The sequence below is a fragment of the Aspergillus versicolor genome, assembly GCF_001890125.1.
Source record: "Aspergillus versicolor CBS 583.65 unplaced genomic scaffold ASPVEscaffold_6, whole genome shotgun sequence".
Lineage (NCBI taxonomy): Eukaryota > Fungi > Ascomycota > Eurotiomycetes > Eurotiales > Aspergillaceae > Aspergillus > Aspergillus versicolor.
Genome location: NW_024467529.1, coordinates 1,125,244 through 1,149,668, shown reverse-complemented (window position 1 = coordinate 1,149,668; position 24,425 = coordinate 1,125,244). Strand labels below are relative to the sequence as shown.

The window sequence follows — 24,425 nt, the reverse complement described above, 5'->3', positions numbered from 1 at the left end:
GTTTAGCGTATTTCTCAATACGATACGAAGTAATTAGATCTTGACCATCTCAACTGCTTCTAGGGTGGGATATAACTCTACAAGGATCAAGAAATGAGTGCTATAGGGGCTACTCTATCGCATTCTCCAAGTATTCTACCGGTACAATCAGTTTAAGTGCTCTATATCCTCCTGAGACTGTGGGTTCAGAGACTGTACACATGGAAGAAGCCTAGGTACGGTCCAAACGGCGTCCGCCAGCCGCCAAATCACTGGAGGGCGTATTTTGGAGGAAAGAGGGATAAGTAGAAGCAAGCCTAGTGAAGTAATATCTTTCACAATATAACAAACATATGAGACCGTTTACTGGAGCCAGGTCCTGGTGATACCCTGCACTGCTTCCCAAAGCCATGAATCATATAATTTGGCTGTATGATCAAAGCCGTGTTCGCCATCACGAATCACCAGGGCAAAGTTTGTGTCAGGGGCTGCTGTTTCCAGTTTCTTCTGTAGTTCAAGACTTTGGTCCAGAGGGGCAACTGAATCATCTCGGCCGTGGAGAATCAACACGCCGCCCTTGGGAAACCGGGCTCCACTATCTATACGATCCAGGGGGTACGGATCGATAGATTCTCTCGAGAAAAGGTGTCCTAATTGTCCGTGTTGTGTCAAAGCAAACATCAGTTCTAACCGCGTTAGATCAGAGGCTTCTGTTTGGATAAATAGCCTGCCAGGAGATGCCTCTCTCTGCGCTCGAATAGACTCCATGTGCCTGGCCAAGGTGCCTTCTGGGAGAACGGGAAGTCCGCCAAATACCGAATGAGGCTTCCCGTCTGTGTCATTGAAACGCCAGGCCTTGGGGTTGACAAGAGGATATACTGCGTTGACAGCCCTAATCTCATCTGGGTGACTAAGACCCATTTGTAAACTCAGATACCCCCCGGCACTGTCCCCGAGGGTCATGATTCGAGTCAAATCAGCCTGGACCGCACCTGAAGTGTGTTGGTCCAGAAATCCGGCAAGCTCCTTGTGCATCCATTGCCAATGATGCTCTATGTCCTGCAGTATCTCCATCACGGAAGATTCAGGGAGCAGCCGATAATTCGGAGAGACGATAACCGCCGAGTACTCCTGCGCGAGCTGAAGATACCATGGACTGAAAAAGGGCGGGAAGAGGCTATGGCCAAAGACTAGCCCTCCCCCATGATAGCGTAAAAGGATGGGACGAGGCTTTGTTTCCAAGACTGGCCGGAATTTTGTATCAGTCAGGGACTTGGGGATGAGGACGTCGGTGGTGATACGATGGTCATGCAAGGTCTTGTACGTGGTTGTAAGGACGAGGAAGTCGTCAAATCGAGAAGTGTCCTCCGCAGCTTTAAGTAGCTGGTCCATCATGGACTATTGCTGTGCTGATGGATGAGCAAAAGAAATTGCGAAGAAACTGTGATTTCACATGGCAATCGTTCAAAGGCATGAAATAGTAACTACCAAGTGGGTAAGCATAGTACGTAGTCTAACTACTGCGTGAGTCACGAATCCACTATTCTCACTGGCGTCCGGCTATTGATCCGAAAGGGAAAGTGGGACATGTAGCTGGAACAGCCATATCTCAATCCTAGTCCCTTCTTGAGATCTTCAACGCAGTAATTAGTAACCCGTATCTCTGCTTGGAGAGATTCAAGGACTGCCTTCTACTACTTCCTCTTTGGTTAGAAAAAACCCAAAAGGCAGGCAAGTGAAGCCAATTTGAAACGGTATTAAAGTCAACGATATGCTCGAACACTGTGGACAAAACAGACAACCAACGGGAATGGATTAGTGTGGCGGCGGGGTCGATCTAATACTGTTGTCCAATGGAATTAACTGATCGCAAGAGTGAAGATATGTGGGTTTCAGCTTGCTCCACTTTACCTTCCCTTTTAGGTCTATAAGCGGAGGGTGACTTCTGGACCACAATACACGCCCTTGTCCCAATTGAAGAGCTTTCATCGAGTATGAGGCACACTAACCATGACCATTAAGTACGTCTCCATCGGCTTCAGCTTTCAGAACGCAACGCCTTCACCCGAGTCTCAACATAAAGATCGTCGATTTCACAACGCGATAGACATTAGCCCTGTGACGGAGCAACTATGGCCATGAAACCAGATCCGCTATTCATTGAATTGCTTGAGCAAACAGATGATTTAGAGATCTTGGATCGACAACACCCAATGTTTGATGACCGGTGTCTATACTATAACCGAAGCTTGAAGCACAAACCCTTGGCCATTGTTCGACCAAAGAGCCCTACTGATGTGTCCAGTGTCGTGTCCTTTTGCACTGCACATCGAATCTCTATTGCAGTCCGATCAGGGGGCCACGATTTCTTTGGTCGATCAATTGTCCACGATGGCGTCGTCATAGACATGAGACGCATGGATTCGGTCGGCATCGCCCCCGACCGTAAAAGCGCAAATGTCGGAGGTGGTGTAATTGCCGGTGACCTGCAGCAGACTCTTGACAAATACAGGCTGTTCACGCCTACTGGTCAAGCAAAAACCGTTGGCTATGTGAGCTGGGCCTGCGGGGGCGGCTACGGGTTCTACGTCGGGACTTACGGCTTCGGGGTTGACCAGATACTGGGTGCCATCGTTGTCCTGGCTGACGGACGTATCGTCAACACTGACCAAGAGCCCGAGCTGCTGTGGGCTATTCGTGGAGCTGGTGCTGGAACTTTCGGAGTTGTGGTTGAGTTGCGCGTCAAGGTTTACACGACACCGAAGCTGTACGCTGGGTTCCTGGCCTTCCCCATCCATGAGGCGCCCGTTGTACTTGAGCGTTTCCAGCAGCTCAACGCTCCGAATGGTATTCCAGACGAGTTCAGCGGCGACGCGATTGTTGCAAAGCCGGAAATGCTGCAACTACCTTCAAGTGCTGGTTCTTCGTATATCTTCTACTGGTGCTGGACTGCTGCTCAAGGGGACCTATCAGAAGCAAAAGAATATTTGAACAAGATGAAGAGCTTTGGAACCGTGCTGGTCGACACGGTCAGAGAAAGTAAGTCCAAATCCATGTGTCCTGAATGTCGAGGAATGTCTCTGATAAGTTTCTATAGCCACCCCTGCCAATTTCGCAGGTGGCGACTCATCTTCACCCACTTTTTTCCGCAGCTGCAGCATCTCGGACCTTGGGGCAAGTGTTGGAAAGGCGCTGTCATCAGAGCAGCCGCCTTGGCCACTTTGCGCTGTCGTCGTGCATAACAACCACGGCAGAGGAGTCCACCGCAGCATCCTGGATGGAATCGGTTCTGCGTTTTCCAACCGCTACCCCCACGTCATCTTGGGTCTGCACGGGGGAACGTGCATAGCTGCACAAGAATGCGAAGGCGCATTGGATGAGAGCGTTAGCTGGGTTCGCCGTTTAGAAACGACAATATCAAGACTGGATTGTAGCATTAGCAACGGGTTCCCGGCCTTCTGCCCGCCAGAACAAGTTGACCCTCTTGACTTCTTCAAGCCTGAATCAGCGCAGAGACTTTATAGCCTCAAGGAAAAGCTGGACCCAAACAACGTCTTCGGTCGTGCCTTTCCCAGACTGATTGGCAAGCCTGTTGCAAAGACAAGGAAGGTCTAATCCTGAACTTTCTCATACTGACTTGGTTCCAAATACTGGCCAGGTTGATAAGGAAAACCGTATAGTATGCCCGGAAGACTTACAATAGAGTTTCTGTCTATAAATGAATCAAAAAGAAATTCAATATTGACCCTCAACTACTGTGCTACACGTCTTGAGATATCTGGTGTCCTGGTGCACCTAGAGGGATCTACACAGTGGATTTCTTGGCTTACCTTGTTGGAAGATTTTGCGAGACCCTGACTGCTAGCGTAGTGGGACTCATGCTTTACGCTACAAGCATCGGCACCCCCCATGCTGATAATTGCCGTGCGTCTGCAGCAAATCCGGTGTTACAGAAGCAGATAAACTCCACAAGGTGGGAACATAGAACACTTAGTGGAAATCAACAGGCTTCAATAACTGGTCTTTCTCTAGTTGCTGCCTTCTTCGAAGCCTAGGCGTGTGGACACTGGCAATCTTTAATATTGGCTTGCGGTTGGAATAAAACGGCTGGCTCCTTTGTCATCCTTTATAAAACAGCAGTATTTTTTTCAGCCGGATCTCTCTCTTACTCATTATTTCATACAGAAGAAAACACCATTTCTTGCAATGGACTCTATCGACCACGCTGTTGCGACTTACATTCGTCGGCAAGGACTGCCCTTACCACGCGTCACACTTGGCGCAGTGAATCGCCATGGTATTTCCCAATGGAAAAGCCGTACCTTGATTGCCAATTCACTGACAATTTCCAGGGACATTTCACTACGAGAAGTGCTTCAATGGCGACACGGTGGAATCTTCCAGAACCGATGATATCCACTGGATTGCATCCGCAACCAAGTTCATCACGAGCATCGCTGTCATGCAGTGTGTCGAAAAGGGTCTTCTGGACCTAGACGCAGATATATCCAGCATCTTGCCAGAGTGGAAAGATCCCAAGATATTGGTTGGGTTCGACGAGAACAATGAGCCCCTGTTTCAACCTGCAAAGCGTCCCCTTACTCTTCGGTGGGTCACTTTAATCATGTCATATTTACTCAGACTTGGTTCCTGAATGTTAATTTTGGCAAGGCTCCTTATGACGCATTCAAGTGGACTTGCGTATACGTTCATGCATCCATTGTCTATCCGTTACCAGGAATTGCAAGGCGAGCGACCTCTGCTACTTCAGACTATCGTATGTTCATGGTCAGGTATCTCGCGACACAACACGACGTTAACTAAGCTTCTTCAGAGAGAATCTTTCGATACATTCCTTGTGTTTGAGCCCGGGGAACAGTGGCTGTATGGTCCTGGGCTGGAGTGGGCTGGACTGATGGTGAGTCGTCGGAAATCTGGTACAAAACCCTTCGCTGACCAAACAACCATAGGTCGAGCATGTGTCCGGACTCAAGTTAGGGGAATACATGAGGCAGAATATGTTTGAGCCTGTTGGGGCCAGCGATGTTACCTTCCATCTCAACCAGCGACCAGATCTCCAAGCGCGGAAAGTCAAGATGTGGGAGCGACATGACGACGGGCTTAACAAGGTCACAGATTTCTGGTGGCCTGAGCCTGTCAGCGATGACATTGGCGGCGGTGGCATCTACACAAATGTCCCTGAGCTGCTGAAGATCTACGCCGGTGTCATGCGTGGAGATCTACTACGGCCCGACACACTGGAAATGATGTTCAAGCCGCACCTAGAGAACCGGAAGAATCTGGATAATCCAGAGGACCACGTTTTGGCGAACCGTAATGCGATTTTCAATGCTGTTCCTAACGACGTCCCCGTCGACTATGGGATCAGTGGCTTGATCAACACTGCCGAAGTGCCTGGCCGCCGCCGTCAGTATTCGCTGTCGTGGTCTGGATTGCCTAATTGCTACTGGGTGGGTGTTGCTTTGCTTTTCATTGTATAGAGAACTGACATCTCGACAGTGGGTAGATATGGAAAAGGGCGTCGCTGGAGTGCTTCTGTGCCAACTCCTCCCAACGGGCGACCAGAGGGCTGTCGAGCTTCTGGCTGAATTCGAGCGGGCTGTGTACGCAGCTGTTGGAAGCCAATGATTCAACACTGCCTTAAGGCTTGACTGGTAACCGGTAACTTATAGTTAGTTACAATTATAGGTCCTTATCAATTTGAGTCGGTAGCACTGTTCCGTAACCAGATGATTGGCTTCTGTCAAACTCTTCCCCACTTTGCCATTCAAATCTTATTTAGACCAACCCAGTCACTTGGCGACCGGTCAGTTGCTCGGGACGCCACAGTTCGTCTTTGCGATGCAACATTTGTTGGACTTTGCCGCCAACCAGCAAGAGACTATTCCCCGTGGCTGTATATTATGCCGGACTATCGTGTCCGATTCGCGCCCGTGAGACACCCTCGTACACACCATCACCTGGACGCTGCCTCCAACCAAGCCGCCGCTCATCCTGCCGACCAAAAGCTGCAGCGGAGTCGCTCCGGCTGTTCGCAATGCAGGTCGCACAAAGTGAAATGCGATGAGACTTTTCCGGTCTGTGTGCGTTGCCTGAAGCGCGGTTTGCTTTGCAGATTATCTCCCCGTTTACAGCGATGGCAGGTCGAGACGCGCTGGGTGTCGTCGCCCTTGGGAACACTCGTGAAGCCACGTCTCCTGCAGTACTGGGTGGAAAAGGCCTGCCAAATGTTGGTTATCGACCCTGAGAATAACCCGTACTCTTTCCCGATTCTCGACTATCTGACCAGGGCACCGTCGCTGGTGCATATGATTCAATCCCTGAGTGCAGCCCACCAAGAGTATTTCCCCGCGAATGGCCCTATCATGAGCCTAGAGGAAAGAGGACGCGCTCTTCAGCTGCTTCAACGGGAGCTGGCCCAAACGAAGTATTTGGAAGCGTCGTTTCTGACAGTCCAGCTGCTCGGGCTCTCGCAATGGGCAGATCCAGACCCTAGAGACTTTGGCCAGCAGCACCTGTTCGCGGCGCGTCATATTCTCGACCATCTCCTGTTGAACTATTGGGACGACCTTGCCCACCCTGGTAGCAGTGAGTTGTTTTCAATATCCGTTGGCTCGTTTCTGTATTGGGACATGTGCTGCGCCCATCTAGTGGATGCCCAAGAACAGCGACCTCTGGACACAACTTTGATGGCACAGGCTGTTCATACTTTGCGGAACAAGGACCATCCTACATACGGGCCGGCAACGGAGTTGATCTACCTTCTAGCTCAAGTGGGTCGTCACTGCCGAAGTGATATCCAACTTGGACGCCATAGCGACGCCACAGCGAGATCCCTCGAACAACAACTCCGGGACTTCCAAGCGCCACAAAACAATGGCTCATTAGCGCTACTCCATGATTCATTGCAAAAGCATGGCCTTATAATCCTCCGTCGCAGCGCCTCCACGTCCAGGAGAAAGCTCAAAGATGAAGAGAATGATGAATTACACAGCTGGGCTGTTGGAATCACTCAAAGTCTATCACAACTTCCTTTGACCTCTACTCTACTGAATATTCAAAGTCTTCCGCTTCTCACAGCAGGATCAGAACTGCGCTCCAGTGACACGGAGCTACGAGAGATAATATTAACTCGCTTCAAAGCTATATATTCTATGAATCGAGTGCCCTCTACGCTCCAGGCAATGACACTGCTCAAGGAGGTCTGGGCCATCTGTGATTCTGGGATTCAACTAAGCTGGATCGAATATATGATTTTACACAAGAAATGGCGTCTGGTGTTGGGATGAATTAATGGGCTATTGGCCGAAGAATGGCTCACCATTACACCTTCCCACAAATGGTCGATTGGTATGTGCAGAGGTCATTGTTGCAGACGGTCTTGTTCACAGATACTTCTCATTCCAGCGGAGTAGAATTCTCGGCCTCGTGATACCAAGCAACAGGCTGATGCATATATAGAGGAGCTGGCAGCCTGTATCTAGTCAGCATTACGGTTAATTATTATATAATTTGTATATACATTGAAGCTGTATAAAAGAATAGTAGTGGACCAAGTACAGGCTTAACTGGTGTATATTATACCAGAAAGCAATTTCGTCACGCCGGGTTTGGCCGTGTGTTCAGTTCAGTTTAAGCAGCGATTCAGCTAGAGTCCCTGCGAGTGAATCCCATGCCCTAGATCTAGTAATATTCCTAGACCGCATTATTAGATTATTAGCAGTATCTATATCTTGTTCTTTATTCTTATCAAGATCCTCTTCTTTACTATCTAGTACTGCCCTTTCTCTATATACAAGTCTATTCTAGTTAAAATCCCGCAGTACTCTATCTATGTAAATTATATTATTATTATCCTAGCCTTTAATATCTTAACTAGTTTTATAATCATAGCTATTCTTCTTCTACTTTTTATCTATATTAAACTCTCTCTCTCTAGGAAAATTATTCTCTATACATTGCCCACGTCTTATAGAAATGATCAACAATCTTTAGCTATTCCATGGACTTCTCAGGAAGGCTCAAAGAGGTTGCCGGGCAGTCTGACCTACCTATTTTGTAGCGCGTATCCGACTGACGAATTACTTACCTTTTACAATACTACGCGCATATTTTCGAGAGAGCAAAACGTCTTGTATTGGACGTCACAATTAAAGTTCACTGCCGAACTACGGGGGACACCATCACGTCTGTGTCCGAGCGTGCATCGGCTGTCCTCTTATGGAAAACCGACTTGGTCAGAATTATACTATTTTTCCATATGGCCTTTCTCCTCTTCTCTGTTCGGGAAGTGCCGTCTGCGTTTGTGGGGTGTAGCCGGAATGCATCCTAGACGCATTTCGTTCAATTATATATATCTCTACAGTCAGCTTGTGCCCCTACTGGAAAACCCACCTACATCCTACCGATAACCAACAATGCCTCTTCCCAAATACACATATACCGGTCCCATCGACCACACCGTCGCCCCGGACCTATCAAAGGCCAAGGGAAAATCTGTCATCATCACTGGCGGCGCAAATGGCATGGGCGAAGCGATGGTGCGCGCCTTCTGCGCTGCCGGGGCCTTTGTCACCTTCGGCGACCTGCATCCGCGTGGAGTCGACCTAGCAAAGGAGATGAATGCAGGTGGAGAGGAGAAAGCCGCGTTTGTGAAGTGCGATATCAGGGAGTGGGACGAGCTGATCACGCTGTTTGAGACGGCGAAGTCCAAGAGTCCTGCTAAGAGCGTCGACGTGGTTATTGCGAATGCGGGGATCTCCAGGAGTTCGGGGGATAGTTTGTGGAATTTTGATGGTGAGTGAGTTTATGTGCATTTAACACTGTTTTATTTTTATTTTTATTTTTTTTTTTCCAATGGAATTGATTGATTGGGAAAGATCCTCTTGGACCGCCGACAAAGCCTAATCTTAACATCGTGAGGGTCAATATGGATGGCACATTTTATACGTGGAAGCTGGCTGTGCATTATTTCAGACAACAGCCAGACTCGGAGGAGAGGGATCGCTGTTTCATAATTACTGGGAGCATGGTTGTGTACATCGATTCTCCTGTAAGTGCAGACTATTCTGGGATACTCAAACTTAGTTATACCTGCTAAGCGAACTAGGGAAACTGGGAATACACCGCGACAAAGCATGGCCTGCGAGGATTCATGAAGACCGCCCGCCGCAACAGTTGGGAGCAGGGCATCAGGATCAACTATGTAGCGCCCTGCTGGATCAAGAGTGCCATCCGAACCAAAGAATACGAGAGCTGGCTTATCGAGCACGGAATCGAGTTCGGGGAGCAGGCTGATTGTGCTGGTGCCATGATGCGAATTGCGTGCGACAACCAGATTAATGGTATCATCTACCATACTTACACCTGTTGCGCGCGGACCAGGCTCACGTTTAACTATAGGACGCTCTCTTATGATCACCCCGAGGACCAAATCTGAACAGGGCTTTGTGGACGTGGATAAAGAGGACTATTCGGACCCCCGCGACGAATATTTTATCAAGAAGCAGGAGACGCAGTTAAGGATTATCGAGGACAAATGGCTTGACGACTACAAAGTAAGGATATACAAGGATTAACACGAGCATCACTGACCTCGAGCAGAGGCAAGGGTTGAGCCGGAGGGATATGGGGATTGGTAAGGGTGGAGCCCATTGATTCCTCTTTATGCATCAATGTCAGTGTAAATACAGGCAAACTGTATAACTATAGCCCGTGCTCGCTTTTCATAGCTCAGTATATCCGCCAAAAAGGCTAAGAAACATCGCACGTACCCCGGCTGTCGGTAAAGTCTCAATGTCTCGGCACGGCCAGTGACATAACAAGAAAGCCGAAGGGGGTACTTCCCCAAACTGTCATTAGACTTATGGGAGTAGAGAAATATAAAGATAAGAGTCGCGGCACAGAACAGAAGAACACCTCAACTGTAACATTCCACATACAAAATGTCTTCTATATCGAATCCAATCCCGTCATCAATGAACGTATGGAGAAAGCACAAAGGAAAGACGGAGCCGGTGAGCCACTGAATAGCTACTTTACACTTCAAATGCCCTAATATCTCACCAGGTCTGGGAAGAAGTACCAGTGCCGCAGACCCCAGCCAGGGGTTTCCTGCTTCGTATGCTGGCTTCTGGTGGTCTGTATACCAAAGTCCTGATCGATAATGCACTGACCATTCGCAGTGTGTCATAGCGATTATTCACTACTCACTACGGACAGTACGCGGCCCTGGTTTGAGGACAAGTATATTCTGGTATTATGGTGCAACTACTAATACAGACAAAGTTGCTTACTGTTTTCGGCAGGGCCACGAAGGATGCGGTGAGATTGTTGAAGTGGGCGAGGCCGCTGGAGACTCTGGATTCAAAGTGGTGAGTTTGGCTACCATGAGCTGCCCGATGTCAGGGAATAACCTTAGTAGGGAGACCGAGTCGCCACTATCGCCGTTCCCGGTTGTGGCTCTGACGACTGCCTGGAGTGCTCTCGTGATCTTGCCCAGCTCTGTGAGAGGGCACACCACTCGGGAATTGGGCAGGATGGATTCTATGCGCCATATGCCGCCGTAGATGTACGGGCAGTTGTGCGGGTTCCGGATGGTCTGTCCGCTAACGTGTGGCATTGTCGAAAGCTAACGACTTATATACAGGTATTCCGTCTAGAGTAGCAGCTGTATCGACAGACGCCGTCAAAACAAGCTATCATGCAGTCACTAGGCGAGCCAAGGTCAAGCCAGGGCAGGTAGTGTTTCTGTTCGGCCTTGGTGGTCTCGGATTCAATGCCCTGCAGATTGTGCTTCATCTAGGTGCGCGGGTCATTGTTTCTGATATTCGATCCGAGTTGTTGGACCAGGCAGCAAAATTTGGCGTCCCCAGGGAGGATATCGTCCCTGCCGGCAAGTCGGTGCGGGACTTTGTTCGAGAACGGGGATTGCAGGGAAAGATTGATACAACCCTGGACTTTGTGGGCAAGCATCAGACTTTTCAGGACGCGCAGCATATCGGTAAGTTGATTGACGGGTCAAGGCAGATATATCCACTTACTTACTGGGTTTGTCAGTTCGTCGTGGAGGAAAGTTATTGTGTGTTGGCACTCTGGACGAGGAGAATAGAGTCGACATGAAAATTGGAATTCAGAAGAGACTGAAAATTATTTTCTCGTATGGAGGACAGAAAAGGGACCTAGAGGATGTATTGGGCCTAATATCGAAGAGCGTTATCCAGCCACAGGTCGAGACAGCCGATTTGAAGCATTTCCCTGAGGTGCTGAAGGGCCTCTGCGAGGGCAAGGTAAGGGGGAGAGTTGCCCTAACAAGTACCTGAGACATACCTCGATTTAATTAGGGATACGATCTGAATTACAAGTATTAAAGTCTAGCACAATAATTCTTCAATCTATCCACATAAGTTGATTCAATCTGCTTTAAGGACTTCTTCTGAAGGTCCACCCTACAGCTCTTTACTGCACAGGCAAATATGGCTAAAGTCTCTTTATTCTATAGATTATTAGATGATTCCTTCTCGTCTAGCTCGGTAAGAAGCCCTTCGGCCCTCCAATACGGCTCTAGATCCCTAAAGAAAGTCCACTTTACTTCCTTTCCCCAACCCTTCTTCTTCCAGTCATTCAGACTAAGAGGAAAGTGATCCACAGCGTCTCGAACGGTAGCGTCATGCGCGATGATGACGAAAATATCCTCGCTGCAGTCCAGCTCTTGCAACTGATCTCGAGTCTCCCTCGCACGCGGCACATCGTGTCCGAAACACATCTCATAGAGAGAATCAGTACACTCCCGCCCTCTAGACTGCTGTAGCCCGTCAAACACACCCCCTGGACAGAACGAAATGTCAGTTTCCGGGCAGCACGGGTGTGGTGAGATTGAAGGTGGAACAGGCATGTATCGTGACGGTCGAAAGATGCCAGCATAGTGACATATGTCTCCGCCCATTAGTATGAATGTTGGCGGATCGATGGTCGTTCGCGCGAGGCCGCATAAATGCCCAATTGCATGGCCAGGGCTGTCGAGGAGGTAGAACGACCCATCACCAAAGTAATCTACTGCTGGAAACTTGCCAATTCGAAGAGCATTCGGACCGTCGAATCGTATCTCCTGCAAATTGCGACCTCTTTGCCAGTCAGACCGAGCTCAGTTAATCTAACAGGTAACTTACGCGTAGTCGCTTTCACGAATAGGAGACTTCGGGTTCGCAGGGTAGCCAGGGAGCATAGCATCTGAGAATCCGGATCCCACGATCAAGTCCGTTGATGAGGGAAAGCTTGACGGATCTCCTATATGATCCCAGTGCCAGTGACTAGCGAACGTCAGTGTCCTACTCATAAAGAACTGAGACTAAATGCTAACCAACCTCCAGATGACAGCGTCAATATCTGTCCCCGGGATACCGCTCTCATCCAAGATGTCGACCACGTTCTTGGTCACTTGGATATCATAATTGGTTGTGGGGATGTAATCAGCAACAACAGGTGCATAATTTTGGTAATCCTTGCGAATGCCCAGGTCAAATACAATCTTCTTTCCGGAAGAATGCTCCAGAAGGAAGGTCAGAACGGGGGAAGGCTTCTTCTTCTCTACCCCTGGTACAGGGGGTTCCATGAATCGTTTGATTATAGCTGGTCCAAAATTGACAGCGTTGATCATCTTCACACTGATTGTCTCCTGCCCAGGAGGCACCTCGACAAATGGCCTACTACCCATGTTAACTTGTGCACAAAGCCTATGGCATCTCATGCAAAAAGGTGTGGAGATATCATATACCCTTTATTAAGTTGATACAGCCCCGCTTTAGGGATTTCCGTCATTTCCCCAGACCCGGAATTGACCGCGCTCTATCGGCAACCCTAATGCAGAAAGCCAGCATAACCGACTGCCGCTGCAAGGTATTTCCCCGGATTCACGATTTTTATCCACTCTCCCCAGAATTTAGCATTTGTGGGCCGGCACTAGGAGTAGCTTTGGTGGATGCTCAGCCGGCTGTCAAGCTCGTTAAATTGATGATCAATTGAACGGTCACTGTTCAATTCATGCTCTACAGTCTAGAAGGTCACATCATGTCTGATTCCGTTAAGCCACAAGCTTCGCTTCAAGAGGATATCCACGCCTCCCCATCTGAGGACTTGAACGAGAATGGAGGGATCCAGAAAGTTGACACAGTCCATGGCGACGAGGCTGTGAAGGTCCTTCTCGCGTATGATGGGGACCCTAACTGGACCGCGGAGGAAGAAAATAGACTGCGCAGGAAAATCGACTTCAGGCTACTGCCTGTCCTCTGCGTCACATACGCGTTTCTCTACGCGGACAAAGTCCTTCTCGGACAAGCAGTATGATCTACCCCTGGCCAGTTACGTAGGCACTGACACTCGCAGGCTCTGTTTGGAATTAAAGAAGACCTCGGCTTGGATACCGGTAATCGTTTCTCCATGGCGTCTTCCATATTCTATCTTGGCTTCATCCTCGGGGCCTACCCGGTCATTCTTTTGGCACAGCGGTTCCCGATTGAGCGGGTCGCATCCCTGGTTATCATGATCTGGGGAATTACTCTGATCCTGACGCCTGCCTGTCACGACTTCCGCGGTGCATATGCACAGAGGTTCTTTCTTGGTATGACTGAGGCCGGTGTCAGCCCCATGTTCATGATGATCGTTGTAAGTGCTCTACCTATTGTTTCTCTTGCCCGTATGGAAACTGATATCCGGTAGGGCGGATGGTACAAAAAGGACGAACAGTCCTTAAGAATGGGGTTTGTCCCATACCTGCAATGTTATGTTAGATTCAGCTAACGAGCCCTAGTGCCTGGTATTCATGTACAGGCTATGTATCCATGTTTTCCCCGCTAGTTAACTACGGGATTGGACATCTCAAAGGACCCCTGAGGCCATGGTACTACATGTACTTCTTTGCCGGTGGACTCACTATTATCTGGGGCGTACTCGTTTACATCCTGCTCCCACCCGACCCCATCCGCGCGAAAGGGTTCAGCAAGCGACAACGATTCATCGCAGTTTCACGGATGAGAACGAACAACTCTGGCGTGCGCAATATGCATTTCAAAGCCAGCCAGGCAGTTGAGTTTCTCTTAGATATCAAGTTCTGGCTTATTTTCCTTTTCGCATTCACCGGGATGTTTGCTAATGCCCCGATCTCGACATTCCAGCCCCTGATTATTAGCAGATTTGGGTATAGCGAGCTCAACTCGTTGCTTCTAATGATACCCGGGGGCTTCTATGCTGGCTCTATGATGCTGATAACAACATACCTTGCATATAAATTTGCCGGCTGGCGAGCATACATCATTATCCTCTGCCAGTTGGTAACGACGCTGGCAAGCCTGCTGCTCTGGCTTCTGCCCCGATCAGCACTTGGCGGATTGCTCTTCGCCATCTACATACTCCCAACAACCGGCGCCGCCTATGCCGTCATGATGGGTCTCTTTCTTGCCAATAATGCCGGGTATACCAAGCGCTCTCTAGCGTCTTCGGGGCTGTACATCGGCTACTCCCTCGGTATGTTCGTCACATTCATCTTTAAGTAATACTTACTGATCATGGCAGGCAATTTTGCGGGTCCCCAAGTCTTTAGACAGCAAGATGCACCCAAGTATGCATTGGGGTTTATCGTCGTAGTCGTCACGGCGCTCGTTGCCGCACTTCTTGTATTGATCTATCGGATCATATGCGCTATTGAAAACAAACGTCGCGACAGAATGGGCGCCACGGAAGACTTTGATCATGCCTTCGAGGATGACGTGACTGACAAGATGGTTAGTCCCGTTCACAGTTGGGAGTATCTTCCCAGATGCATACTAACTCTATATTAGAATATGCAATTTAGGTATGTACTGTGATGTATTAGGATAAGGACGCCTGATCTTCCACGTCAGTTGTTGTTGTTGTCGCACAGGCGGGAGTGCGTGTTATATGTCTTTACATGTAGTCTATAGTCAAGCAGAATTCTAGGTGAATTTGTCGCTAGTTGATTGTCTCACTTTGGTCGTATACATTTCTCTCTGGGTGTGTTCAAGTTAGAAATACTGTGACTATTAGTTAACTTCAGATACTATCTGCAAGCGGTAATGAAGTTATTCCCTCTGGTATGAGGGCCAGTAGACTTAACCGTACATGACCAATTCCAGTCAATGTATTCAAGCAAACCATTATTCTGCGTGTACTGCACTTATGAAGAAAGAGGTATATTTCGGAAGTCCTAATCTATTATCCAGCTCTTATCTCCCGCAGCGTACTCCTTTGGCTCCTGGTCTGAAACCTCTACATACCATCCTAGATCGGCATCCTCCTGCATCTCCCATTCTGTGAATCCACAACCTAGGAACCGAAACGGATTTCCCGAGTTATACGCGATATCATAGTGCTCAGACCGGATCTCGCTCAGCATTCGGCGAAACAACACCGCACTTCCAGCAAACAGATGAGTCACTCGCCCATCCACAGTGCCTCGCTTGTACCAGCTACTACAGGACCCGGACCACACGAGTGTCTTGTGTACTTCATCTTGGTATTTCCCAAATGCGTGCACGGATGATGCTTTCGGAACCATGTATTTGATATCCTCTGTTGCGATCTTTTTAATCATCTTGACGAAGTAGTCACCCGTCCAGTTCAGAGATTCGACTAGGGAGCCATGTCCGCAGAGGCAGTTGGGCCCGGCCATAGTGAAGTAGTTGGGGAAATCGTCTGTGCCGACGGAGAGGTATGATGTGGGCTCGTCTTTCCATTTCTCAGCCAGGTTCACCCCGTTTTGGCCTACTAGGGGATAGCGTGGGCACTTGGACACGTCGAAGCCGGTGGCGCAGATTACTGCAAGTATTAGAAAGAAAAAGAGGAGATATATATCATGGTTAAATTACTTACCGACATCACACTCGAACTCCTGCCCGTCAGCCGTGACAACGCCTTTCTCACTCACCCTTGTGATTGGGCTCGACGTCAGACTGCAATTCGGCTTGGAAAATGACTCAAGATATCCAGGCCCTGGAGTTACACGGCGACAACCAATCTCCCACTTTGGAATAAGCTGTCGACACAGTTCAGGATCGTGGTTGAGCTTCTCAGCCATCTGTGCGGATGCGCGTCGCACCGTTTCTTGGTTCGTCTCTCCCTTGATGAACTATACGATGTCTCTCTTAGCTCCGCACAGAGTTTGAGGAATACAGCAGAGTAATGGACAAGCTTACCAGGCGGAATGCTTTGTTCACACAGTGGATCATACCCTTTCGATACTCTCTGTGCTGTGCAGGATCCCGGAACCGCTCCTTCTCTTCCTCGAGGTACGCCGGGTTGGTATCGTCCGTATCGCGCCCGAGATGCTTCGACGGGGGAACCCGATAGTACACCCAGGCCGGTCCCCGGATGAAATTTCGCACAGTGGTCCCGGGCAACTTGGCCATTTGCGGAACTATCTGAATACCAGAGGAACCGTTGCCAATCACGGCTATCCGTTTGTTCGAATAGTCAAAGTCGTGGTCCCACCTAGCTGAGTGGGTAACATGGCCTTTGAAATCGGAAAGCCCTGGGACCTTGGGCCAGGAGGGATTACTGGGCTTTAATTAGTCGTTTCTCTGTTATTCACCAAGAGCAAGAGCGCATACACCAGGTTACCCTGACTTGAAATCAGGATATCGCAGTACTCATCGCGTCGTTGCCCGGCATGCTCGACAGTAACCTTCCATTTCCCTGTGTCCTCTTGCCAATACGCCCCGACCACTTGCGTGTTCAATTGCACATCACGAGTAAGGTTCCATTTCTCCGCTGTCCGTTTGATATAGTCATGAATCGCCTCACCGCTCGAGTAGAAATGTGGCCAGTCTGGGTTCGGATCGAATGGGAACGCCTGCTGGTCAGATTGAATATGCATATCTTGCGCTCCATGTCACTTACATATATGTGAGAAGGTACATCACATTGCACTCCAGGGTATGTGTTGACTAGCCAAGTTCCCCCTATATCACTCCGTCCCTCTAGGATTGTATGGTCGACAAAGTCCTGCAGTTCCGGAAAACGATGCTGGAACTTGTGCGCGATCAGTAGCCCCGAAAACCCGGCGCCAATGGTGATGATCCGCAGTTTGCGAGGATTCAACGCGTATTGAGGGTTAAACGGGACCGAGTGGGCCTTATACTCGTCGTCACGTCTCGCCTTGAGGTCTTCACTTCCCTGGGTCTTTGTAGTCGGATGTGGCATGCTCTCAGCGCTCTTGGTGGTGCCTGTGTGAATGCAGTCTGGCACTGGCGCTGGATGGGTTGGGCTTATGACTGATGGAGCCATTTCGCAAATCATATGAATCTCGCTTAGCTCTTTTTTTCGAGTTTAGAAGCGCTCTGATAAGAACGTACCATTCAGACAATTATAAAGAGATTGAGTTTTCTTGCCTACAATCCGACATGCGGGACATACGCGGCGGCATTACCGTCACGATGGCAGGATACGAGGAGTTCTGCCGGGCTTAGGGTTATGCTTCCAGTATAGTTGCGGGTAACCCATTTCGGAAATGCCGACGCAACGGCCTTCACGGCTCTCGGCGGCTGAGTTCCGCTGATTGGAAGAGCAAGCTGTGATCAGCCCGGCTTTGCGCACGAACCCTATCACTGCACTTGTAACGGCTACCTGGGTAGCATTGCTACAGCTAGGTGAGAGTGAGACCCCTCTTTACTAGATTACCCGTGTGCAGCCGAGAGCCCCGCAGTATGCATACACGTCTTCTTATTCCCCGCCCCGGCTCTCAGTCGGTTCTCTCTTTATACTGCTGCAATGGACGCGTCTCGATGGGTGCAGTTCTCCGGCCCGGGAGCACCACGCAAGCGAGCCCAGATTGCATGCGTTTTGTGTCATTCCAAAAAAGTACGTATCGATAACGTGGATCTTGTGGTGTTGAGACTAACTGTTCGCAGACCAAATGTGACCTCAGAGTTAGAATCGGTGAAGGGCACCGCAAATGCTCTCACTGCGTTTCTGCTGGAAAGGATTGCCGGTATGCCCTGTCCATATCAGTTCGTAACGATGAGAGCCGGAAACTGACAGCTTAGCCCTCGGCCATCTAAACGGGACAAAGGACGGCTTGCAGCTGCGATCGAAGGGCCGAGCTCCTCTTCACAGGATACAGTGTGCGATTTCTCCATTGTATCTGCACCCTTCATCGACAATGGTGGTGGCCGTAGTGCTGATAGCCCAGGCAATGCCGGAAATGGAGCAGCCCGGGATGGGACAGACAGCAACCTTTTTGATTTCAGTACCGACAACTTCATACAGTCTGATTGGCCTCCTCCGCCCCAGGCAGGGGTTGAGAACCGTACTGTAGAAATGGGGATCAGCAATGCACAACCAGTGCCGAACGGGCTAACAATCATAACACCAACAGCTCTGCCATCACCACATGACAGTGTGGATCGCGGAATCCAACCTGTCCGAGGGCCAGGTAGTGCTGCGGCTAGTCATGTTGAAGCCGCCCTGATACCCAGAGGGGATACCACTCGAGCCGTCTCACAATTGGACCTCCGACAGAGCTTCATAGAGACGTACTTTAACTACTGCTACAGTTGGTGTCCAGTTCTGGACAGGTCAACCTTGTTAGAAGACCTCTCACAGTCTCCCATACTCGATAATGCACTTGCACTTGTGGGAACACATGTCCATCCTCCACTTATTCCACTGCCACAGCCTGCAAGCTACTACGACCGCGCACGACGACTCTTCTACGATGATGAAGAGGACAATATCCTCAGCGCTCTGAAGGCAGTTTCATTGTTCTACTGGTGGGCTCCACGGCCACCGTCTGTAGCCCACAAGCACTCGTCCTGGTGGTGGACGGGAATCATCATCAAACTAGCCCAGCAGGCTGGTTTTCATCGCGAAGCTACTACTGGCAAAGGACAGTCAGACATAGAGTACGCATGCAAGCGGCGGATTTGGTGGACGGCATTTGTAAGTTATTCAATGTGATCAGACCACTGTTACTGACAGACCAGGCCCGCGAACGGCTCACGGCAATTTGCCAGGGTAAGCCATGTCTCATAGACCCTGACGATTGCAACATACCGCCACCATCGCTGGAGGACTTCTGCGAGCTTGAACTTGAAGATAAAACCAGAGCCGAGGTCTTTATACACTGGGTCCGCCTTTGCACCATCATTGGGCGCATTGCAAAAGAACTGTCGCGATACGCAAATGCACCCACATCTCCTAGGGCTGCCCTTCCTGTAGACTTGGGGATGGACCTGATTGAATGGATCAGGTCGCTTCCTCAACATTTACAGCTTCCAATCGGTAAAGTCCATACACCTAACTTCAGCCGGGACATTCACCAAATGCATCTCCCCTATCTCGCCGTAATCGTAGTCCTTCATCTTACTAGATCAGCGCAATCTCTCCCACAGGCTCTACCACCAGCAACGCTAGCTGGGTCATGCACCGCACGCATCCTGAAGGACGTCCTAATGCGAAGCGAAGTCCGATTTCTCATGCCCATTACTTGCTGGTACGTTGGGATGGGCTTCATCGGGCTCCTGCAAGCCTCGCGAAGCGAGCATCTTAAAGAAGGGGCCCTTGCAGACTTGGAGATCCTCATGCTAGCCATAAAGCAGCTAAAAGGCATGTGGGCGACTGCTGCAGTCTTCGAGCAGACCTTCGACAGATTGCGTTCCGACAACCGCTGCCTCAGTCCGGAGGAATTCCCCAACCGCCATCTGGGAAACGAACAGTCGACTCGGGCTCTTCATTCGGAGCAACAGGTTCTGCAAAGCGGTATCGACTGGATGGAGTATTTTCCGTTCGTCACGGCCCAAACTAGCCTTGTTGCTGAGAGGCTGCTGGCCGGCCAAGATATTGATGTTGAGTTTTGGAATGGGGTTGATGAAACGGCATTTAGCTCCATTCCACATTTTCAGGATTTTATGGGAGGGTTAGATAGCTGGGTTGATCCCGCGTCTTTTATTTGATCTGTGCCGAGTCATATGTACATCTGTCGGCTAATAAAGCGGGTGAATAACGGCCAGCCTGTTTTGCTAATACCATAATGCATTTGTAGCCGGCATTTATTTAATAGGCTTAGTCCCAGGGTGTTTAAAATTCCATCCTCAGCCCAAGAAAGGCAGCCTCCGCCTCAAAACTGTGCTCACCTATTGCTGAATTCCACCATTATGTGCGATTTCTCTGAGTACGGTACCCCAAGCGAAGAATGGCTCCGCGTTGAGGCCACATTGCCAGAGCCGAAAAAGCAAAGTATAGCCGAGCTGAAACGAACGACGAATCTCAACAGGGAGGCTGCCGCGCAGAGAGATATGGAGCTGGAGGGCCTCTCCGTACAAGTGTCGATGCAAGACTACTCTATTGCTACTCGTGATGGTTACGATCTAGAGGCAAGGAGCTATCGTCCATCGGCGGTATGTCCTACCCAGACACTTCCCGTCTACATACACTTCCACGGAGGCGGATTCCTCTTTGGTACACTCAGTTCCGAAGATGCCATTTGTTCCCGGCTTGCAGTCAACGCTAGGGCTGTTGTGTTCAATATCAACTACCGCCATACGCCGGAATACACATATCCCACAGCTTGGAACGATGCAGAGGACGCCTTGCTTTGGGTCTGCCACAATTCGAGTCTGATATACGGGGATCGAGAGAAGATCATCATCGGCGGTATATCAGCCGGTGCCTGGCTGGCTGCATCCTTAACCCAAGCGGGTCTGTGCCGTGGCCAAATCATAGGGCAGGTTCTTATGATCCCATGTCTCGTGTACACAAAATGCTATGAGCCGCAACTCCAACAGATCAAGAGTCCCAGTGTTTCTTCATATCATCAAAATGCTCACGCCCCGATCCTGAATCGCCAAAAGAAACAGCTGTTTGGTGACCTGTTGCAAGTCGAGAACCCTGACCCAAGGGACAAACGACTTAACCCTGGACTCTTGTCGCCCATGGAGGCAAGGGACATCCCACCTACTACGCTTGGAATTGCGGGGTATGACCCTCTTCGCGATGAGGGGTTGCTATATGGAAAGCTGCTCGCGGAGAATGGGTAGAGTGCCCCAGGTTATATTTATATAAATGAACCATGAACTGACTTATGTGCAGCGTCGCCACCTCTGTCAACGTCTTCAAAGGAGTCCCACATGGATTTCGTCGCTTTGGGGATAAGCTTTCGGTTTGCAAGCGATGGGATGAGGTTATGGTGGAGGGTATTCAATGGGCCTGCACCAAATCTGTCGCGTCAGGCCAGTTTTCTGTCGATGTATTTTGAAGAGTTAAGTAGGTGTAATTCTAGCTGTGCCAATGAACATGCCTTGTATCCCATTACGGGCTATAGTTTAGTGGCAGGAGAGGTACACTCCAATTAGTGCTGAGGATATATCTGGGCCGCATAGTAGGGTGCATATTCCGACCACGCATATAACCTCGGCTAGCATACACTTCGCCGCCTCATCACCAGGTCGTACAACATCCAGGAGGGGTTTCTGGGGCCCCGCAAACATGGCGGCGTCCATCGGCTCTCAGTCGGCTATCCCGATGCGGTAAACTCTACAATAAGGATCATTCTACGGCAGGTCTCTGTTGCGGGTGGAAATATATCTTTCTACGCACCCAACTTTCGACAACCGTGGACGGGACTAGCCTTTTAACACAGGATATTCACCGATATGGCACCCTCGGTGATATCAGAACCGGCGACTGAGCACTTCAGTGCAGGTACCTGCAATAACGACATAAAGGGTCGAAATAATATACATCTCGACCCGAACTACACCATTCTCGAACAGCCCATCGGCAGCCGCAGACCAATCAGGGTAGTATGCCTGGGTGCAGGATACTCGGGGCTCATGATGGGTATTGTCTTCAACGAGAGAATGAAGGATGCGAATGCAGAATTCGTGATCTACGAGCGGAACGAGGATTTGGGAGGGACATGGTTTGAGAACCGGTAAGTGAATTTATCATAAACCCGAGGAGCTGTTTATTTTAACGTTAACCGTGGTTATAGGTATCCTGGCTGTCAATGCGATATTCCCGCCCATAACTACTCGTATAGCTTCGAGCCCAACCCGGGGTGGCCTAATTACTATGCCACCTCGGAGCAGATCCACTGCTACATGAAAGACGTCGCTAAGAAGTACGAGGTTGAGAAATATATCAGGCTGCGGCACTCTGTTGAATCGGCCATTTGGAACGAAATGAAAGGCAAATGGGAGATCCAGGTAAGGGATGAAAACGGCGTTGTGCAAAAGGATGAATGCGACGTTTATATCAACGCTGGTGGAGTGCTGAAGTACGTTCTACGTACATCAAATATATCGGGCTCGATGGCTGACCTATTATCCCTTAGCAACTGGAGGTGGCCGTCGATTGAGGGCATCGAAACGTTCCAGGGCAAGCTGATGCATTCAGCACGCTGGGATACGTCTTATGATTTCGCCGGGAAGCGGGTTGCTTGTATTGGGATTGGATCGTCTGGCATTCAGATTGTCCCCAAGCTTGCTAGTGGTATTTTCCAGGGTGCCCTTATACTTCAGACTGCAGCTGACGAGGAATTGATTACTGCTAGTGGTGCAAAGTATGGACTGCTACGTGCGTACGCAGACCTGGATCAGTCCCGCCCCCGGGATCAACGAGCCGACAGCGAAGGATCCAGAAATGGACGAGCAGTACAACTTCTCTGATAACTCGCTTGAGCTGTTTAAAGACCCCGAAGTCCTCCGCCAATATCGTGCCGCTATGATGGACCGGCGAGCCCAGAACTATAATCGGGTTATTGCTGACTCCCCGGGGCAACAACAGGCGCAAGAACTCTTCCGAAAGTCCATGACTGAGCGGCTTGGGGATAGTGAGAAGGGTAAAAAACTCGCCCAGCTGCTAGTGCCGTCCTTCCCTGTTGGCTGCCGTCGGCAGACCCCCGGGCCTGGCTTTCTTGAAGCTTTAATACGAGATAATATCGACATGAGGTGGGATGACATTGACCGGATCACGGAGCGAGGGATCCAGACCCGAAGCGGAGTTGAAATAGAGTATGATGTTATCGTCTGCGCCACTGGCTTCGACACATCGTTCAAACCTGCGGTCCGGGTTGAAGGCAGAAATGGCGTGAACATGGCGGAGAAGTGGACAAATGACATTCCCAAGGCATATCTGGGGATGTGCGTGCCTGATTTTCCAAATTACTTTTGTACGTCTCCCTCATTATTATGACGGAACTTTCTCTAACCCTACAGGCTTTGTTGGACCTAATTCCCCTTTGGCAAACGGCTCCCTTATCCTCGGGATACAGGCAGTCGCCGTTTATATTTATAAGTGGCTAGAGAAAATTCAGACAGAAGGCATCCGCAGCTTTGAAGTTCATGACGACGTTAACGAAGAATATAACCAGCACATCCAAAAGTACCTTGAACGCACAGTATGGACAGGAGGATGTCGCAGCTGGTACAAGCGTGGGACAGTCGACGGACCGGTTGTTGCTATCTATGGGGGATCCATCTTTCACCTGTTAGAGGCAATGAAGAACCCGCGCTGGGAAGACTTCAGAATGGAACGAGCCCCGGAAGCCAGGATCAACCGGTTTGCGTATTTGGGAAATGGTGCCACAGTGAGAGAGGCGAAAGGATGCTCAGTTGGTGCCACGCAAACGACCAATTTTGACGAGTTCTGGGATCTCTTTGTGCTCCCACGTATCCATGACTAGCTGTATATAGGTTTGTCATACCGCGAAACTGATGACTATTTCTATACTCTATTTCTTCCGGCTCTCCTATAGTGAGCTATCACATAACTTGCTCGCTCTAAGCCTTGCCTGTAATAGTTGCAATAGCGACCCCCCCTTAACTATTGTCATCATGAGCCTAGTCTAATATTAGCTAACTCTGTTACTTGGACATTTCAATGGAGTTTATTTGGAGACCCGGAACAAGGCGGAAAGAGGTGGGAAATCTCAGATGGAGTGGAGCTCAATCCGTTGTAGGGTCTGGCTCTTGTCCCACGGGGGCAGCCCCAAGCTCCATCCGTAGCCAGGTGTATGATAGAACTCGACGACGGTGTTGTACATTCTGGAACACATGGCGATCGCACATTCCGTGACTCGCTCAATCCTGAATCCGTTCTCCGGATGTGCGGCGAATGCCCCAGATGGATCAAAAGTAAACTCTAACTCTGCCTAGCCCAGGACCAACAGCGGATTCTTCACCCCCGCAAGACTGGGCGATGCCTTGCCGTCGTAAACCAGCAGGATGCAGAGGATCGCGATCAGGCAGAGCACGCTGAACGAGACTGCAAAGAGCGCCCAGAACCATGTATCAAGGTTCAGCGTTTCCCAGCGTGAGGCCGCTTTCTGTGACCGTTGGATCTGACTTGGACTTGCCTCGGGGATGGGAGATCCAGCCTCCATTCAGCGTTCAGTTTCGACCATGCTCGGCGATGTC

General features: G+C 49.8%; 10 protein-coding genes across 10 annotated transcripts; 8 read left to right on the top strand and 2 right to left on the bottom strand.

Moving 5' to 3' along the window:
- Positions 1-66: 66 nt before the first annotated feature.
- ASPVEDRAFT_733008 (alpha/beta hydrolase) lies at positions 67-1,721 on the bottom strand. Its single transcript, XM_040816204.1, has one exon. It carries the CDS (start codon positions 1,372-1,374, stop codon positions 343-345), a length of 1,032 nt encoding a protein of 343 aa, XP_040669219.1. The 5' UTR covers positions 1,375-1,721; the 3' UTR covers positions 67-342.
- Positions 1,722-2,111: 390 nt separating this feature from the next.
- Positions 2,112-3,594, top strand: ASPVEDRAFT_84905 (FAD-binding oxidoreductase; the record flags this gene model as incomplete). The annotated part of the gene is made up of 2 exons (XM_040817624.1): positions 2,112-3,018; positions 3,077-3,594. 2 exons carry the CDS (start codon positions 2,112-2,114, stop codon positions 3,592-3,594), a joined length of 1,425 nt encoding a protein of 474 aa, XP_040669218.1.
- A 463-nt stretch (positions 3,595-4,057) lies between these two features.
- Positions 4,058-5,676, top strand: ASPVEDRAFT_151946 (serine hydrolase domain-containing protein). The gene is made up of 6 exons (XM_040808282.1): positions 4,058-4,276; positions 4,332-4,587; positions 4,651-4,756; positions 4,814-4,897; positions 4,950-5,450; positions 5,500-5,676. Exons 1-6 carry the CDS (start codon positions 4,186-4,188, stop codon positions 5,626-5,628), a joined length of 1,167 nt encoding a protein of 388 aa, XP_040669217.1. The 5' UTR covers positions 4,058-4,185; the 3' UTR covers positions 5,629-5,676.
- A 146-nt stretch (positions 5,677-5,822) lies between these two features.
- On the top strand, positions 5,823-7,527 carry ASPVEDRAFT_42915 (uncharacterized protein). The gene has a single exon (XM_040812700.1). It carries the CDS (start codon positions 5,904-5,906, stop codon positions 7,287-7,289), a length of 1,386 nt encoding a protein of 461 aa, XP_040669216.1. The 5' UTR covers positions 5,823-5,903; the 3' UTR covers positions 7,290-7,527.
- An 890-nt stretch (positions 7,528-8,417) lies between these two features.
- On the top strand, positions 8,418-9,657 carry ASPVEDRAFT_84902 (uncharacterized protein; the record flags this gene model as incomplete). The annotated part of the gene is made up of 5 exons (XM_040817623.1): positions 8,418-8,796; positions 8,880-9,052; positions 9,110-9,344; positions 9,403-9,557; positions 9,604-9,657. 5 exons carry the CDS (start codon positions 8,418-8,420, stop codon positions 9,655-9,657), a joined length of 996 nt encoding a protein of 331 aa, XP_040669215.1.
- Positions 9,658-9,944: 287 nt separating this feature from the next.
- Positions 9,945-11,328, top strand: ASPVEDRAFT_63147 (zinc-binding dehydrogenase; the record flags this gene model as incomplete). Its single annotated transcript, XM_040815661.1, has 7 exons — positions 9,945-10,016; positions 10,069-10,138; positions 10,185-10,255; positions 10,308-10,373; positions 10,424-10,598; positions 10,631-11,002; positions 11,059-11,328. The coding sequence occupies 7 exons, from the start codon at positions 9,945-9,947 to the stop codon at positions 11,319-11,321; spliced, it is 1,089 nt and encodes a 362-aa protein (XP_040669214.1). The 3' UTR covers positions 11,322-11,328.
- Positions 11,329-11,494: 166 nt separating this feature from the next.
- On the bottom strand, positions 11,495-12,712 carry ASPVEDRAFT_134221 (MBL fold metallo-hydrolase; the record flags this gene model as incomplete). Its single annotated transcript, XM_040807105.1, has 3 exons — positions 11,495-12,122; positions 12,168-12,308; positions 12,363-12,712. 3 exons carry the CDS (start codon positions 12,710-12,712, stop codon positions 11,495-11,497), a joined length of 1,119 nt encoding a protein of 372 aa, XP_040669213.1.
- A 353-nt stretch (positions 12,713-13,065) lies between these two features.
- Positions 13,066-19,961, top strand: ASPVEDRAFT_134352 (MFS transporter; the record flags this gene model as incomplete). Its single annotated transcript, XM_040807118.1, has 9 exons — positions 13,066-13,335; positions 13,381-13,659; positions 13,714-13,754; positions 13,805-14,517; positions 14,566-14,778; positions 17,706-17,868; positions 17,936-17,998; positions 18,054-18,948; positions 18,993-19,961. The coding sequence occupies 9 exons, from the start codon at positions 13,066-13,068 to the stop codon at positions 19,959-19,961; spliced, it is 3,606 nt and encodes a 1,201-aa protein (XP_040669212.1).
- A 155-nt stretch (positions 19,962-20,116) lies between these two features.
- ASPVEDRAFT_194992 (alpha/beta hydrolase) lies at positions 20,117-21,271 on the top strand. Its single transcript, XM_040809175.1, has 2 exons — positions 20,117-21,040; positions 21,097-21,271. Exons 1-2 carry the CDS (start codon positions 20,163-20,165, stop codon positions 21,260-21,262), a joined length of 1,044 nt encoding a protein of 347 aa, XP_040669211.1. The 5' UTR covers positions 20,117-20,162; the 3' UTR covers positions 21,263-21,271.
- A 388-nt stretch (positions 21,272-21,659) lies between these two features.
- ASPVEDRAFT_84895 (flavin-containing monooxygenase) lies at positions 21,660-23,692 on the top strand (the record flags this gene model as incomplete). The annotated part of the gene is made up of 5 exons (XM_040817622.1): positions 21,660-21,940; positions 22,001-22,285; positions 22,343-22,512; positions 22,562-23,179; positions 23,226-23,692. 5 exons carry the CDS (start codon positions 21,660-21,662, stop codon positions 23,690-23,692), a joined length of 1,821 nt encoding a protein of 606 aa, XP_040669210.1.
- Positions 23,693-24,425: the final 733 nt, after the last annotated feature.

Coding starts and splice junctions, on each gene's coding strand:
- ASPVEDRAFT_733008 (XM_040816204.1), bottom strand. CDS start 1,374: ATGATGGACCAGCTACTTAAAGCTGCGGAGGACACTTCTCGATTTGAC.
- ASPVEDRAFT_151946 (XM_040808282.1), top strand. CDS start 4,186: ATGGACTCTATCGACCACGCTGTTGCGACTTACATTCGTCGGCAAGGA. Junction 4,898..4,949: donor TGGAGTGGGCTGGACTGATG/GTGAGTCGTCGG, acceptor AAACAACCATAG/GTCGAGCATGTGTCCGGACT. Junction 5,451..5,499: donor GATTGCCTAATTGCTACTGG/GTGGGTGTTGCT, acceptor ACATCTCGACAG/TGGGTAGATATGGAAAAGGG.
- ASPVEDRAFT_42915 (XM_040812700.1), top strand. CDS start 5,904: ATGCCGGACTATCGTGTCCGATTCGCGCCCGTGAGACACCCTCGTACA.
- ASPVEDRAFT_194992 (XM_040809175.1), top strand. CDS start 20,163: ATGTGCGATTTCTCTGAGTACGGTACCCCAAGCGAAGAATGGCTCCGC. Junction 21,041..21,096: donor AAGCTGCTCGCGGAGAATGG/GTAGAGTGCCCC, acceptor ACTTATGTGCAG/CGTCGCCACCTCTGTCAACG.